The sequence below is a fragment of the Clarias gariepinus genome, chromosome 3 (assembly GCF_024256425.1).
Source record: "Clarias gariepinus isolate MV-2021 ecotype Netherlands chromosome 3, CGAR_prim_01v2, whole genome shotgun sequence".
Taxonomy (NCBI): Eukaryota; Metazoa; Chordata; class Actinopteri; order Siluriformes; family Clariidae; genus Clarias; species Clarias gariepinus.
In genome coordinates this window covers 2,593,070-2,607,569 of record NC_071102.1, presented here as the reverse complement: position 1 = coordinate 2,607,569, position 14,500 = coordinate 2,593,070, and the positions used below count along the sequence as shown (strand labels likewise).

At 34.0% G+C, this 14,500-nt stretch overlaps 2 protein-coding genes across 4 annotated transcripts; both read left to right on the top strand.

Moving 5' to 3' along the window:
* The first annotated feature begins 3,149 nt into the window (after positions 1 to 3,149).
* Positions 3,150 to 6,938, top strand: LOC128518578 (uncharacterized). Of its 2 annotated transcripts, none has more exons than XM_053491729.1 (4): positions 3,150 to 3,250; positions 4,420 to 4,608; positions 6,175 to 6,413; positions 6,546 to 6,938. In XM_053491729.1, the coding sequence occupies exons 1-4, from the start codon at positions 3,241 to 3,243 to the stop codon at positions 6,801 to 6,803; spliced, it is 696 nt and encodes a 231-aa protein (XP_053347704.1). In that variant the 5' UTR covers positions 3,150 to 3,240; the 3' UTR covers positions 6,804 to 6,938. The 2 variants fall into 2 exon arrangements, with proteins under 2 accessions (XP_053347704.1, XP_053347703.1); XM_053491728.1 differs by having other exon boundaries at positions 6,172 to 6,413.
* A 1,262-nt stretch (positions 6,939 to 8,200) lies between these two features.
* Positions 8,201 to 11,135, top strand: LOC128518579 (uncharacterized). Of its 2 annotated transcripts, none has more exons than XM_053491731.1 (4): positions 8,201 to 8,308; positions 8,981 to 9,169; positions 10,429 to 10,664; positions 10,833 to 11,135. In XM_053491731.1, the coding sequence occupies exons 1-4, from the start codon at positions 8,299 to 8,301 to the stop codon at positions 11,061 to 11,063; spliced, it is 666 nt and encodes a 221-aa protein (XP_053347706.1). In that variant the 5' UTR covers positions 8,201 to 8,298; the 3' UTR covers positions 11,064 to 11,135. The 2 variants fall into 2 exon arrangements, with proteins under 2 accessions (XP_053347706.1, XP_053347705.1); XM_053491730.1 differs by having other exon boundaries at positions 10,426 to 10,664; positions 10,833 to 11,134.
* The last annotated feature ends 3,365 nt before the right edge of the window (positions 11,136 to 14,500 follow it).

The window sequence follows — 14,500 nt, the reverse complement described above, 5'->3', positions numbered from 1 at the left end:
GTGCAATAATGTTGTGTACATGTGGTGAACCGTGACAATAGGCGTGCATGCCAGACATATCAATATCATATTATCCTATCACATACCTATAATTAAATACTGGTTTCTTCAGTGCAGTCTTTATGTACCGTAATACGAATCTTTGCAAACCATTGTTTTGCAATCTTCATTTAATATCCTACAGAGATTAGAACTTATAGTTGATTTCCTTTTTGCTCTCTGATGTCGCTTGATTTTTCTGCAGCAATCATTTGTAATAAGACATTACATTCTACATATATTTCAGAATATAAAACTTAACTACAAATTGTAAAAATTGTAAAGTATAAAACTAATTAAACCCTCCCAGACATGCTGGTATAGAAAAATAAAATCTTTTAAAACTTTGACTGAACACAGGGTGAAAGTGAAAGTTCACGTAACCCCCCCATCTCTGTCTCTCTCTCTCTCTGCTTCAAACTGATCCTGAACAAAGCACAAAACAAACCTGGACTTCAACCTGACTTTTAAATGTCTCCTGATATGTATAACGAAGGTGTAAACTTGCGGTTTATGATCTGGCTGATGACTGCTCATAATTTCACTTTTACTAAACATTTTGATTTCATTTGGTGCAGGTCTAACAAAAGTTTGAGAAATTCTGGCAGGACGGACATACTGATAGACTAATTCTACTGATAGACAAATTTTTCTGAGACTGGTTTTGAGTCACCCAGTTTATGAAATGTAAAAGCTTTCTTTTATTTATATAAATTGTGAATGCTAAAGCAAATGCTATAGATACACAACAATAACCTGATCATTTTAGTTTAAATATTAATATTAAATTTAGGGATTCGAATATTTCTATATTTTTCTTTATTTTAATAAATAGTAGATTTATGCAGCAAATTAGATCTCAAAAAAATGTGAATATTGTGTAAAAGGTGAAAAATATAGTTGCAAATAACGATGAGTGGGCCCAAGCACCCTGCACCACCGCCATCCGGGCATACCAGAAAGACAGAGGGCACAGTTGGCACATGCATTTAAAGGGGATATTCCAATACCATTATGACATAATTTCAGAAAAGTGTGAATTTTATGTTTCGACCTCCAAAAACCCCCAGATGCTGGAAAAAAAAGCATCACACTATGATGTCACTGAATATGATGTCTACAGAAAGTTATTAACCACATTTCAGCAAATTAAAATTTTATTTGTCACATACACAGTCATACACAGTAGGATATGCAATGAAATGCTTGGAGCATTAGTTGAAGGCATCGTCACGGCTGACCCGACCCCAAGTTCCTTCAGGTGCATTTTTGCCAAGGGCACAAAATGACTGAATTCCTGTTGAGTTGAGCCCATGACATGCAATGTAAAAGTTGTTTAGCTCAATAGGCTCTAAATGTGTACTGCTCTAAACATGCAATGTTTTGAAAAATGTAATCTGAACTTAATGCAGAACTGAATTTTAATTTGATAAAAAAATTACACCTGATTCTTATAAAATTCTCCTCATTTACAATATTATTTCTAATATTACTCTAATGCATTGTATGAGCTCTATAGACAAGCTGACAGTAAAATTACAGCTGTGTCCCCTTTAGGTCTCCAGGATCAAAAACACAGTGTGTTCTTATCTAATGAAAGAAGAACATTGCAGTTGTTTGTTTCTTGTACCCACCCCTCTGCATTATCTGCGTCCTCTGCCTGCTTTATGGTTTGTCTGCGTCCTTTGACTTTGTGTATTCTGTCTATTGAGCGTGATCCACTGCTGTCACTCACTGTGAGTGGCTGTCTGTCTCTTCTCTGTCATCTCTCTCTCGAAACTAAACACTACCTAAATCTCTATGCCAAAATATACAATATGGTACTAGTCTACTAGCTAGCTTTAAGTCCTCGCTTTTTTAGTACATAATGTTTCCTATAATTTTCCAGGTAAAACAACTAAAAAACCAGTTAACCTTCAGTTACTCTAATGGTTATAAAGGTACAAAACTGTATCAGTATGTAAAGATTACATGATTTTTATTTTAATATAAAATTTAAAATATATATTTTTTTGTTTCTAATGCAAAAAACTAAAGTGTTAAAATGTAATTTGCTCTTTGTGTAAATGAATTTAATAAAATAAAATAAAAAAATATTTTATGACTGTGTGTGTTCACAACATATAGTCTGGAAATATAAGAATGAATTCTTGAGTAAAATTTCACAATGAGTTTTTTTTATCATGCAGTAATACTTAGTAAGAACACCACACAAGACTAAACTATTTTTACACATTGCACATTTATAGACTTTTATGAACATTTGCACACACCCTGAAATTAACTTAAGAATGGTTAGAAAGTTTCTGCGATACATGATTATAAATGTTACTGTACTTGAATACAATGTGAATTTATATCTAGGTTGTGCATTACATTTCAAATTATACTTATTAAGACATAAATTCCATTTTAAATTAAATGCTTTATTTATCCTAATTTATTTCCTCATGTAGCATTACATAGAATTAAGTTTATGATACGTATGAAAGCGTATGAAAAAAGTGCAGTATGATATTTTAAAATATTGTGGCAAATCTTTATTATATGAAGAATAAAACCACAGCAACATGACGTTTTAGGAAAAAATATATATATTGGGATGTAACAATAAGGCTGCTGAATTACACCATCGTGCTACTGATTCATTTCTTATAATTGAAAAACATGGAGTGTTTAATTCCTTACAGTAGTGACATTTTGGTATTTCACTGTTATCAGGAGGGTAATTAAGGCATGTAGTAATCTGTTATATACAAATGTAAACAAGTACAGTTTGCTATTTTAATATTCTGTACAGTAAAACATGAATTGTGGTGAATTGTAATTTATAACGTATAAAACTGAACAAACCCTTACACACATGCTGACACAGAAAAATAAACTCTTTTAAAACTTTGGGATTATAGCAGAACCTCCACTTCATCACATCAATTGGTGATTATTTGAAAAATTATTATTTTCCTACAACGCCATGAAACTTTTAACATTTTATTTATTTTACATCATACAGTATATTTTTATATTATTACAGGAGTTTCTTTTGCTTTTTTTCATAAATATGTGCCTGAACATGTAAAAAAAGTGAAAGTGAAAGTTTACATAACTGCCTTTCTCTCTCTCTCTCTCTCTCTCTCTCTACTGACTCAAACTGATCCTGACCAGAGACACGACAAACCTGGACTTTCACCTGACTTCAGAATGTCTCCTGGTAGGTATAACTCATGTATAATAATAATAATGTGCTGATTGCTTTGCTGTACTGTGGTTGTAACATCTGAAGCTTTGATCATCGGAGTCAGTGAAGGAAAAACAGCAGTAAATAAAAACATCATGTTTACATCCAGATTAATTCAGTGTTAAACACTTTACATCACATGTACAGTCCTGACTGCTATGTTTTCATGCAGTGTTTATGAATATGCATGTGTGTGTGTGTGTGTGTGTGTGTGCCATTACAGCAGGTTTGTTCTTTTGGTTTTGGTCGCCTGTGGGTGTCAGTTTGTGTCATTCTTTCTACTACCACTGGTGGCGCTGTTGCTTTAAAAAAAAGAAGAAGAAAAAAGGCCAAAATAATCCACTTTAAAACATAAATTCTTGAGTAAAATATCACAATGAATGAATTTTTTTCATGCAGTAATACTTAGGGGGAACACCACATATAAGAGCAAATAAACAATCCAGATAAAAAACTAAAAATAAATCTTATAATAGTCTTATTTTTAGTGTTGGGTGTAACGTGTTACAAAGTAACGGGTTAGAGTACTCGGATTACTTTTTTGATGTAACGAGTAATCTAACGCGTTAGGTCCGCCATTTAAGTACTCAGTTATTTAGTTACTTTCTAAAAAAAGGTAATTCGTTGTTCAGACAATTTATGTAATCTGTGAGCCAGACAGCAGTCATTCCCCATCTGTTAATTCAAAATTACAAATACCCGACATTATCCATAATATTCATTAGAATCATAATGCTAATATTTGCACACTAGGCAACATGTACTCCCCACCCTGGAGAAATATCCGTTGTTTCTATGGCTGTTACGTATGGGGTCGGATTGTCAGCTTGATGCTCAATTGTCAATTTGACCAATTTAGTATTGCCAGTTGAGGAAGTATTGAAAGGAAACCCAGCAAGCACAGGGAGAACATGCGAACTCCATGCACACAGACATGAGGCGGGAATTAAACCCCAACCCCGGAGGTGCAAGGCGACAGTGCTAACAATACTAATATACAGTATTGTAATATCGATATCATATCACCATGTCTCCCAGCCTTATAAAGAAACACTATAATTTTATATGTGTAAACCAGTGAGTATGGCATAATGAATAATTGCACTGTGATTGTTCTTGTGTGTCTGTTCTCTGATCCCCAGCATACAGAATCTTCTCCAAGGTTTTTGGGAACACCATGAACTCCCACGAGTTCTTCATGGATCGTCTGAAATCCAATGCAAATCTACTTGAAGTGTCCTCAGAGAATGATTGTGATGTCCTGATTAGTTTTGTCCCGATTGTGTCTCGAGCTGGAACAGACATTCAGGCTGCGCTTGAAAAGATTCCCAGTAAATATACACATCCATTTACATGTCATTACTTTTTTTATACTATTATTTTTTTTATTTTATCTGTCAGCACACATGTTCCAGAACAAATTAGTTGATTAGTCTACAGGACTGATGATTTCTGATTGATTTTAGGTATTGAAAAAAATAAAAACCAAAGCACCAAAAGTGCCAAGTGACGTTAAGTGCGTTTTTACCTCCTCAGATCAGTTAGTGAGTGAATATGAGCAGATTAATAGAAAATAATTGATGGCTGGTATAGTAACGTAATAAAAAATAATAGTCTATGGTTGTTTAAAGGGGTCAAGAGTTAATAATATAAAGTTGTACAAATTCTAACTCAGTTCACATCTAATTCAAAAAGCTGTGAAATAATAGTCTAATTCAGCCATGAAAAAAATATTTGCCCCTTTCTGTTTTTGCATATTTGTCAAGCTTAAATTATTCAGATCATCAAATGAATTTAAATTTTACACAAACATAACCTGAATAAATACAAAATGCTGTTTTTAAACAAGGTATTTATTTATTAAGGGTAAGGGTAATTTTTTTTGGAAATCTGAGTTAAATTTCATTTGCCACACCCACCCCTGATTACTGCCAGACCTGTTTAATCAAGAAATCAAATTAAATAAAATCTCCCTGACAGAGTAAAGCATGCTTAAAGATTTTAAAAAGCAACACGATTTAAAGAAATTCAAGAACAGATGAGAAACAAAGTCATTGACAAAGTCATGTATCAGAGTGGACAAGGTTTTTAAGTGGCCTAGTCAAAGTCCAGGTCAATTTCTTAACCAAGTCGCTCATGCTCATAAACCCTCCAGTGTAGCTGAATTACGAGGGTCAAGGATGGCGCAAGCAGGGACAATTACTTTTTCACATTGAGTGGGCCAGGCAGGTGTGGACAGCTTTTTCCCCTTAATAAATGAAATTATAATTTAAAGCTGTATTTTATATTTACTTAGATTATCTTTGTTTATTATTAAAATTTGTTTGGTGAGCTAATTGATTTAAGGTTGGCAAATATGGAAGAAAAATCAGCAAGAGGCATTGCATCTATCTCTAAAGCTACTGTACAGAGTAAAAAAACAACCTCCTTATCATCAGAGTTCCACCAATAATTATTTAGTTTTTATTATTGATAATAATAAGTTTGTTTAAATCTCAGCACTTCCATTAATAGGAACTTGAGCAAGGCCTTTAACTCTCAACTGTAACATTTTATAAAAATTTCAGATAAGGATGTCTGCACAATGCTATAATGATAAATCTAATCTAGACAGCAGGTGTAATACCAGCTAGAGCTGGTCACGATAGAATTATTATAAAGAGAGTTGTCATGATTGCAGTATATCAGGACAAAAACGCTCAAATCAGTACAAAACAACTCAGGTGTAAAAACATTCTTAATGAAACTTATACACAATATATATATATATATATATATATATATATATATATATATATATATATATATATATATATTGAATTATGAATTAATGCAATATGGAATTTATGAATTATGTTGTATTCTCTCTCTCTCTCTCTCTCTCTCTCTCTCAGCAGAACACTCATACAAGCACATCATTCTGGTGGTTCTTCATCACACATTTGATCCTGATTTCATCGCTCCAGACAGCAGATACTCTGTTAACAGAAATGATGTATTTGCTGTTGATTGTCTTTACTATGAAGACCAGGGACTGCTGAACTGCAAAAACAATGATGAAGCACTGGAGAGAGTGAGAACGCATCTCGGAGTAAAAACACAACAGAGTAAGGACTCTGACATCTTCTGCCCTCCGGTGAGTAATGACATGATAAATACTGTAGGATTGCACACACTTATTTGTAGATTTATAATTATAATTAACATATTTAAACGATATTGTGTCTTTCTGTATTTTGTAAACTAATTACTCTCTCTTCTCTTGCAGGTCGAGAAAAACCCAGAACGGACTTATTGGATATTAGCAGTGATAATCATCTTCCTAGTTTATTTGGTTCTACCAGAACACTACAGTTTCTTCACCTTCTTAATTTTTGAGATATTTCTGTTGATTATCATTTTAGTCCCCCAGACTCATTATTACAGCCAACGCCGTATATGGGCTGTTTGTATTTTTATTTTTATAAACGTTCTGTTATTCTTCAAGTTTCTTATTCAGACACCTGTAACTGAACAGCAGGATTAGCAGCAGCCAGAAAATCATATTTCAAGAAGGATTTAAATGTGTGTGAATGAACTATAATAACTCTATGAATTATGAAATTTGCTTCTTACTGATTGTGGTCATTTGATGCTAAATCAATAACACAGCTTTGCGTGATTCTATGGTATGAAAACTTTTTTATATAAGTATCTTTATTCAGTAATAAACTTAAGGGACAGGAAGCAAAAATGTGTTAATTGTGGTTTTGTTAGTAGGTAAAAAAGGTGTAAAGTTATTTCAGAACTTAGAGAAGAATTTTACATATATAAAATAAGATAAATAAGCAAAATTATTCTACATTATGGACATGCAATTAAAATGGGTAAAGGTTTGGTACAATTCCTGAAAAAAATACATCTGAACCAATAATGATTAGTTTATGTCTACAGTTTGTAAAGTGAGATGATGAGTAAGTGCAGGTCTTTGGAAAGCTTTGCGGTCACTTTGATCCTCAGAGAGAACATAAAGATAGAGCTCCATTTAAAACGCTGAAATAAGCAGTGCTTAAGAAACAAAAGTTCTATGAAAAAGGCAGAGTGTTGTACAGTCCTCTTTGGTCAGTTATCAATTAATACTGACAACCTTTAGGATAAATACTGGACTCCATATGAACTTAAACACCTGTTATACTGAACCTCCAGCCTCCTAACACACAGTATGACTGCAGATCAATCTCTGTTATCCGTTATCACCCAGATGAGGATGGAGTTTGCCCTCATCACCGTCGCCCTCAGCTTCCTCATCAGGGACAATATGATGATCATCATTTTTTTGATTCTGTAAAGCTGATTTCTGACAATGACCTGTTGTTAAAAGCACTATATAAATAAATCTGAATAGAATTAAATGATGTCTCAGTGAGGCTTTAGGTATCAGTGGATTTGAGCCAGACAAAGCTGGAGTTAGGATCATGTCTCATGAATTATAAACAGATTGGCCCAAATGATGGAACAAACCTATACTGAGTGTTTATATGAATAAAAGAAAGTTTTTCCCTGTACACTGGTCAGAACTCACTCTTTTAATGGTACCTTTACATTGGAGGACCAGAAACCAGTCTCAGAAAAACAGTCTGTTTGTTTATCTGTCTCTCCAGTAGATTTTGTCTTTGTGTTAATAAGTTAGACAGAGAGTTCTGCTGTACAGAAAGACAGACAGACATGTACGTGGGCTTTAACCTGAAATAATAATAATATTACTGATTTTTTTTTTAGCTTTAACTTTTTAGCTATTTCTAAAAACAGAATCGTAATACGAATTTTGTCTCATCACTCCCCGCTGTCAGTGATTATTTTCCTACAACACTGTGAGAAACATGATCTCGTTACAAAACAAATTTTTTTCTTATAAATACGTGACAACAAAGAACTGGTTAAGAGTGAAAGTGAAAGAGCATGAAACTGCCTTCCTGTCTCTCTGCTTCAAACTGATCCCCAGCCGAGCACCAGACAAACCTGGACTTTGACCTGACTTCAGAATGTCTCCTGGTATGTATAACTAATGTGTAAGTAATTAATTCTTCTGCACGGCTGATTGATTTGCTGTACTGTGGTTGTGTAACATGAAGCTTTGCTCCTCACCTCATTGGAGGCAATGAAGGAAAAACTGCAGCAATTAGAAACAGCATGTGTTTACTCATGATTAATTAGTGGTTACTTTCTGAAATACTTTAATTTGCAGTCCTGATTGCAAAATTTTGGCATAAACTTGATAATTATGCATGTGGGTCTGTGTCCTTACAGCAGGTTTCTTTTTCTTTCTTTTTTTTCTGGTTGCCTTTGGATTTCATTTTGTGTCATTGCTTTTACTACCACTGGTGGCGCTGTTGTTCTTTTTTTTTTTTCAATTCACTTTAACCATATGGCAACAGCAAATAAACTGATGCAAATCTTACATTTACGTTTTTTTTTCTTTGGAAGATCATCTAGTATATTTATTCTACCCTGTGCTAGAAATACAGAATCACTAACACCTGACATTATCCATGGTACTGTGTACCACAATACTAATATACAGTATTGTAATATCGATATCACATCACCATGTCTCCCAGCCTTATAAAGAAACACTGCATCTCTTTACATGTGTAAACCAGTGAGGATGGCATAATGAATAATTGCACTGTGATTGTTCTTGTGTGTCTGTTCTCTGATCCCCAGCATACAGAATCTTCTCCAAGGTGTTTGGGAACACCATGAACTCCCACAAGCTCTTCATGGATCGTCTAAAATCCGAAGTGAATCTGCGTGAAGTGTCCTCAGAGAATGATTGTGATGTCCTGATTAGTTTTGTCCCGATCGTGTCTCGAGCTGGAACGGACATTCAGGCTGCGCTTGAAAAGATTCCCAGTAAATATACACATCCATTCACACGTCATTACTTTTTTTATACTATTATTTTACTATTATCTAATCTGTCAGCACACATTTACCAGAACAAATTAGTTGATTAGTCTACAGGACTGATGATTTCTGATTGATTTTAGTATTGAAAAAAAAAAACCCAAATGTTTTTTGTTTTCAGAAAAGTGCCAAGTGACGTTAAGTGCGTTTTTACCTCCTCAGATCAGTTAGTGAGTGAATATGAGCAGATTAATAGAAAATAATTGATGGCTGGTATAGCAACGTAATAAGAAATAATAGTCTATGGTTGTTTAAAGGGGTCAGTAGTAAATAATCCAAAGTTGCACAAAATCTAACTCAGCTCACATCTAATTCAAAAAGCCGTGAAATAATAGTCCAATTCAGCCATGAAAAAAAAAAAATTTGGCCGGACTTAAATCTGAGTGAGAATTTTGAAACAGGTCGCTCATGCTCATAAACCCTCCAGTGTGGCGGAATTACGAGGGTCAAGGGTGGCACAAGCAGGGACAATTACTTTTTCACATTGGGTCAAGCAGGTTTGGACAGCTTTTTTTTTTTTTACCTTATAAATGAAATCATAAATTAAAAACTGTATATTGTATTAACGTAGATTATCGATGTTTATTATTGAAATTTGTTTGGTGATGTGAATCATTTAAGGTTGGCAAATATGCAAAAAAAAAAAAAAAAAATGAGCAGGGGCAAATACTTTTTGATGGCCTCTAAAGCTAATGTACAGGGTAGAAAAACAACCTCCTTATCATTAGAGTTTCACCAATAATTATTTACGTTTTATTATTGATAATAGAAAATCCATGTGGCAGTGATAGCTCAGTGTGTGAGACAGTCAATCGTCTTCTGTTTGGAAGAAGAATTAGTTTGTTTAAATCTCAGCATTTTCATTAATAGGAACTTGAGCGAGGCCTTTGACTCTCAACTATCAATTTTATATAAAATTCTAAAAAATGCTATAATCATGAATGTAATCTAGACAGCAGGTGTAATACCAGCTAGAGCTGGTCACGATAGAAATATTATAAAGAGAGTTGTCATGGTTGCAGTATATCAGGACAAAAACGCTCAAATCAGTACAAAACAACTCAGGTGTAAAAATATTCTTAATAAAATTTATACAGAATGTATATATTGAATTATGAATTAATGCAATATGGAATTTATGAATTATGTTGTATTCTTTCTTTCTCTCTCTCTCTCTCTCTCTCTCTCTCTCTCTCTCTCAGCAGAACACTCATACAAGCACATCATTCTGGTGGTTCTTCATCACACATTTGATCCTCATTACATCGCTCCAGAAAGCAGATACTCTGTTAACAGAAATGATGTATTTGCTGTTGATTGTCTTTACCATGAAGACCAGGGACTGCTGAACTGCAAAAACAATGATGAAGCACTGAAGAGAGTGAGAACGCGTCTCGGAGGAAAAACACAACAGAGTTCGGTCAACAGATTCCGCGATTTGGTAAATAATGATGAATACTGTAGGATTGCACACACTTATTTGTAGATTTATAATTATAATTAACATATTTAAACAATATTGTGTCTTTCTGTATTTTGATCAGCCAGTGTGTGATACAGGAAACAGGTCTACTGGTGTATAAACTAATTACTCTCTCTTCGCCCGCAGGTCGAAAAAAACCCAGAACAGACTTGTTGGATATTAGCAGTGATAATCATCTTCCTTGTTTATTTGGTTCTACCAGAAGATTACAGCTTCTTCACCTTCTTATTTTTTGAGATATTTCTGCTGATTATCACTTTAGTCCCCCAGACTCATTATTACAGCCAACGCCGTATATGGGCTGTATGTATTTTTATTCTTATAAACATTCTGTTATTCTTCAAGTTTCTCATTTAGACACCTGTAACTGAACAGCAGGATTAGCAGCAGTCAGAAAATCATATTTCAATAAGGATTTAAATGTGTGTAAATGAACTATAATAACTCTTGCCCAATTATTAATTGTGGTCATTTGATGCTAAATCAATAATACAGCTTTGTGTGATTCTATGGTATTCGGTTTCGAAAACTGACAATTAAGACAACAAAAATGTCTTAATTGTGATTTTGTTAAAAGTTAAAAAAGGTGGGAACTTATTTCAGAACTTAGAGAAGGATTAGCTTTGAAATTTCCATAATAAAATTTTTTTTTATTCTGTATAGCTGCTTTGTGATAATGATTACTGTTCAACGTTCAACAAAAATAAAACTTAATTAAATTAAAAATGAAATAAAAACTAAATGAATAAATTAATAAATAAAATAAATAAATAAAATTATTATAGATAAATTTATAAATAAACAAAATTATTCTACATTATGGATATGCAATTAAAACTGGTAAAGGTTCAGTACAATGCTTAAAAAAATAACATCTGAACCAATGATTAGTTTATGTCTACAGTGCGTAAAGTGAGATGATGAGTAAGTGCAGGTCTTTGGAAAGCTTTGCGGTCACTTTGATCCTCAGACAGAACATAAAGAGAGAGCTCCATTTAAAACGCTGAAATAAGCAGTGCTTAAGAAACAAAAGTTCTATGAAAAAGCCAGAGTGTTGTACAGTCCTCTTTGGTCAGTTATTAATTAACACTGACAACCTTTAGGATAAATACTGGACTCCATATAAACTTAAACACATCTCCTGTTATACTGAACCTCCAGCCTCCTAACACACAGTATGACTGCAGATCAATCTCTGTTATCCGTTATCACCCAGATGAGGATGGAGTTTGCCCTCATCACCGTCGCCCTCAGCTTCCTCCTCAGGGACAATATGATGATCATCATTTTTATGATTCTGTAAAGCTGATTTCTAACAATGACCTGTTGTTAAAAGCACTATATAAATAAATCTGAATAGAGTTAAATGATGTCTCAGTGAGGCTTTAGGTATGAGTGGATTTGAGCCAGACAAAGCTGGACCTGGGTTCATGTCTTATGAATTATAAACAGATCGTCCCAAATAATGGAACAAACCTAAACTGAGTGTTTATATGAATAAAAGAAAGTTTTTCCTTGTACACTGGTCAGAACTCACTTTTTTAATGGTACCTTTACATTGGAGGACCAGAAACCAATCTCAGAAAAACAGTCTGTTTGTTTATCTGTCTCTCAGATTTTGTCACAGCATCACTCAAAACTTGCTGTACAGAAATTAATGAAACCAATCCTTCTGTTTTTTCCTTAAAAGATGGACAACTTAGTGTAAACAAGCCGTAAAATACTTAACCTTACAGAATGTGATTTCTTTGTGTTAATAAGTTAGACATAGAGTTGACAGACAGACATGTATGTGGACTTCAACCTGAAATAATAATATCACTGTTTACATTAATGCTCATCACACACACACACACACACACACACACACACACACAAACACACACACACACACTAACGGAAACACTGTCTCTTGCAGGTTGTAAAAACCATTGATTTAATATTGGCATATTGGCGTCCTCCTTGTTTATCTCGTTCTCCCCGGAGGGTACAGCTCCTTCACCTTCATACTGTATTATCAGAGATATTTCTGCTGGTTATCATGTCAGTCACCCTGACTCATTACTGCTGTACAGCCCACACCTTAGATGGAATTTTAACATTTTAGTTCTTATAAACTTTGTGTTATTCTTTAAATTTCTTATTCAGACATCTAACTGAAGAGCAGAATGTGTAGGAGTAAGAATAGGATGAAAATGTAAAAGCTTGAAGTAGGATTTAAAACTGCATGAACTATAATGACCCTTAATGTTACTGATGTTGGTCAAATGATGCTAAATAATAATACTGCTTTGCTTGATATCGTGGAATGTGTGTGTGTGTGTGTGTGTGTGTGTTTGTGTTTATTTTATTATTAAATATAATTGATTTAGTTCATTAATGAACTAAAGTTATGGGGAATGAAAAAATGTGTTAATTTGTGCTTTTGTTAAAAGTAAAAAAAAATATTTAGAACTCAGAGGAAAATTAGAGTTGTGGTTAAATAAAAACAAACAAAAAAAAAATCTAATACATATTAAGTAGTTTTTAAGCCAAGTTTATAAAAATGTTATAAAATAAACAAAGTATTTTTTTATATTAAGGACATACAATTTAAATTATTAAAGGTTCAGTACAATTTCACACAAAATTAAATCTAAACCACTAATGAATAGTTTATGGTTACAGTTTGGAAGCTTTGAAGTCATTGAGATGATACGTTAGTTCGGGTCTTTGCTCTTTGTTCAGTCACCAAATCACACTGACAGCCTTTGGGATGAACGGCGTCTCAGTGCGGCTTTAAGTGTCGCTGGATTTAAACCAGACAAAACTGGAGCCAAGGTTAGGTATCATCAAATATTAACAGATCTGTTCGGAATCAGTGAAGAACCTTTACTCAGTATAAAAAATAAATAAATGTGCAGGGAACAGAGAAGGTCATCAGCGGTAAATATCACAAATCCAGCTTGCAAACAGGAGAGATAAGGAACTAGACCCAGGTTACAGGTAGATTAAAGATAAAAAAAAAAAAAAACTATTATCGTTTCATCATCTATAGCACTTTATCCTGTATACAGGGTCACGGGGGGGCTGAAGTCAATTAAATCCCTGACCCCGGAGGTGCAAGACGTCCAGTGTATAAATGATGTATTTTTTATTGGTAAGAAATAGTAGAAATGATAAACATTGGGGCGTGCTGTTAATTTTGGAAATGTCTCATTGTCTGTCTCTCAGCAAGGCAGCGCGAGCTGCAACCACACGAGCCGATCAAAACAGCCAGTTTAACTGGTTTACTTAAAACTAGTACAAACTGTGAAGGAGAAATCATTTCATCACCATTGTCTTACAGTGTGAAGTGTTCCTATGTGTTAAAGCATGCAAGACAGAAACAGTTTAACATACTGTAAACTCTAAATGAGAATTAGGACGCACACTAGATCATAATCCATAAATAATATATACAGCATTTAAAATTAGACCTCAATTGCAAGATCACACAAAAACAAGGCATGTGCTGTGGGCAAAACCCATGGAGAGGTGTGGAAAAACAGGAACATACTGTAGAAATCAGCAATGTCAAGAATGCAAACGCAAGATTTTTACAGACTGTAAATATTAGGTTAAAAATAGGTTTGTGGTTCTGTTTGGTTGTGGTTCTGTTTGGTTGTGGTTCTGTTTGGAGGAGACCGAGACTGATACCTCAGCTGGCCACAAAAATCCTCATAAACGATGCACTTCATACCGATGGCCTCCAGAGCTTAATGATGGTGACTGTTTAACAGATGGTGAATATAAACAACTTTTAATGCCGTGAC

Coding starts and splice junctions, on each gene's coding strand:
- LOC128518578 (XM_053491728.1), top strand. Junction 4,609..6,171: donor TGCGCTTGAAAAGATTCCCA/GTAAATATACAC, acceptor TCTCTCTCTCAG/CAGAACACTCATACAAGCAC. Junction 6,414..6,545: donor CTGACATCTTCTGCCCTCCG/GTGAGTAATGAC, acceptor CTTCTCTTGCAG/GTCGAGAAAAACCCAGAACG.
- LOC128518579 (XM_053491730.1), top strand. Junction 9,170..10,425: donor TGCGCTTGAAAAGATTCCCA/GTAAATATACAC, acceptor TCTCTCTCTCAG/CAGAACACTCATACAAGCAC. Junction 10,665..10,832: donor TCAACAGATTCCGCGATTTG/GTAAATAATGAT, acceptor CTTCGCCCGCAG/GTCGAAAAAAACCCAGAACA.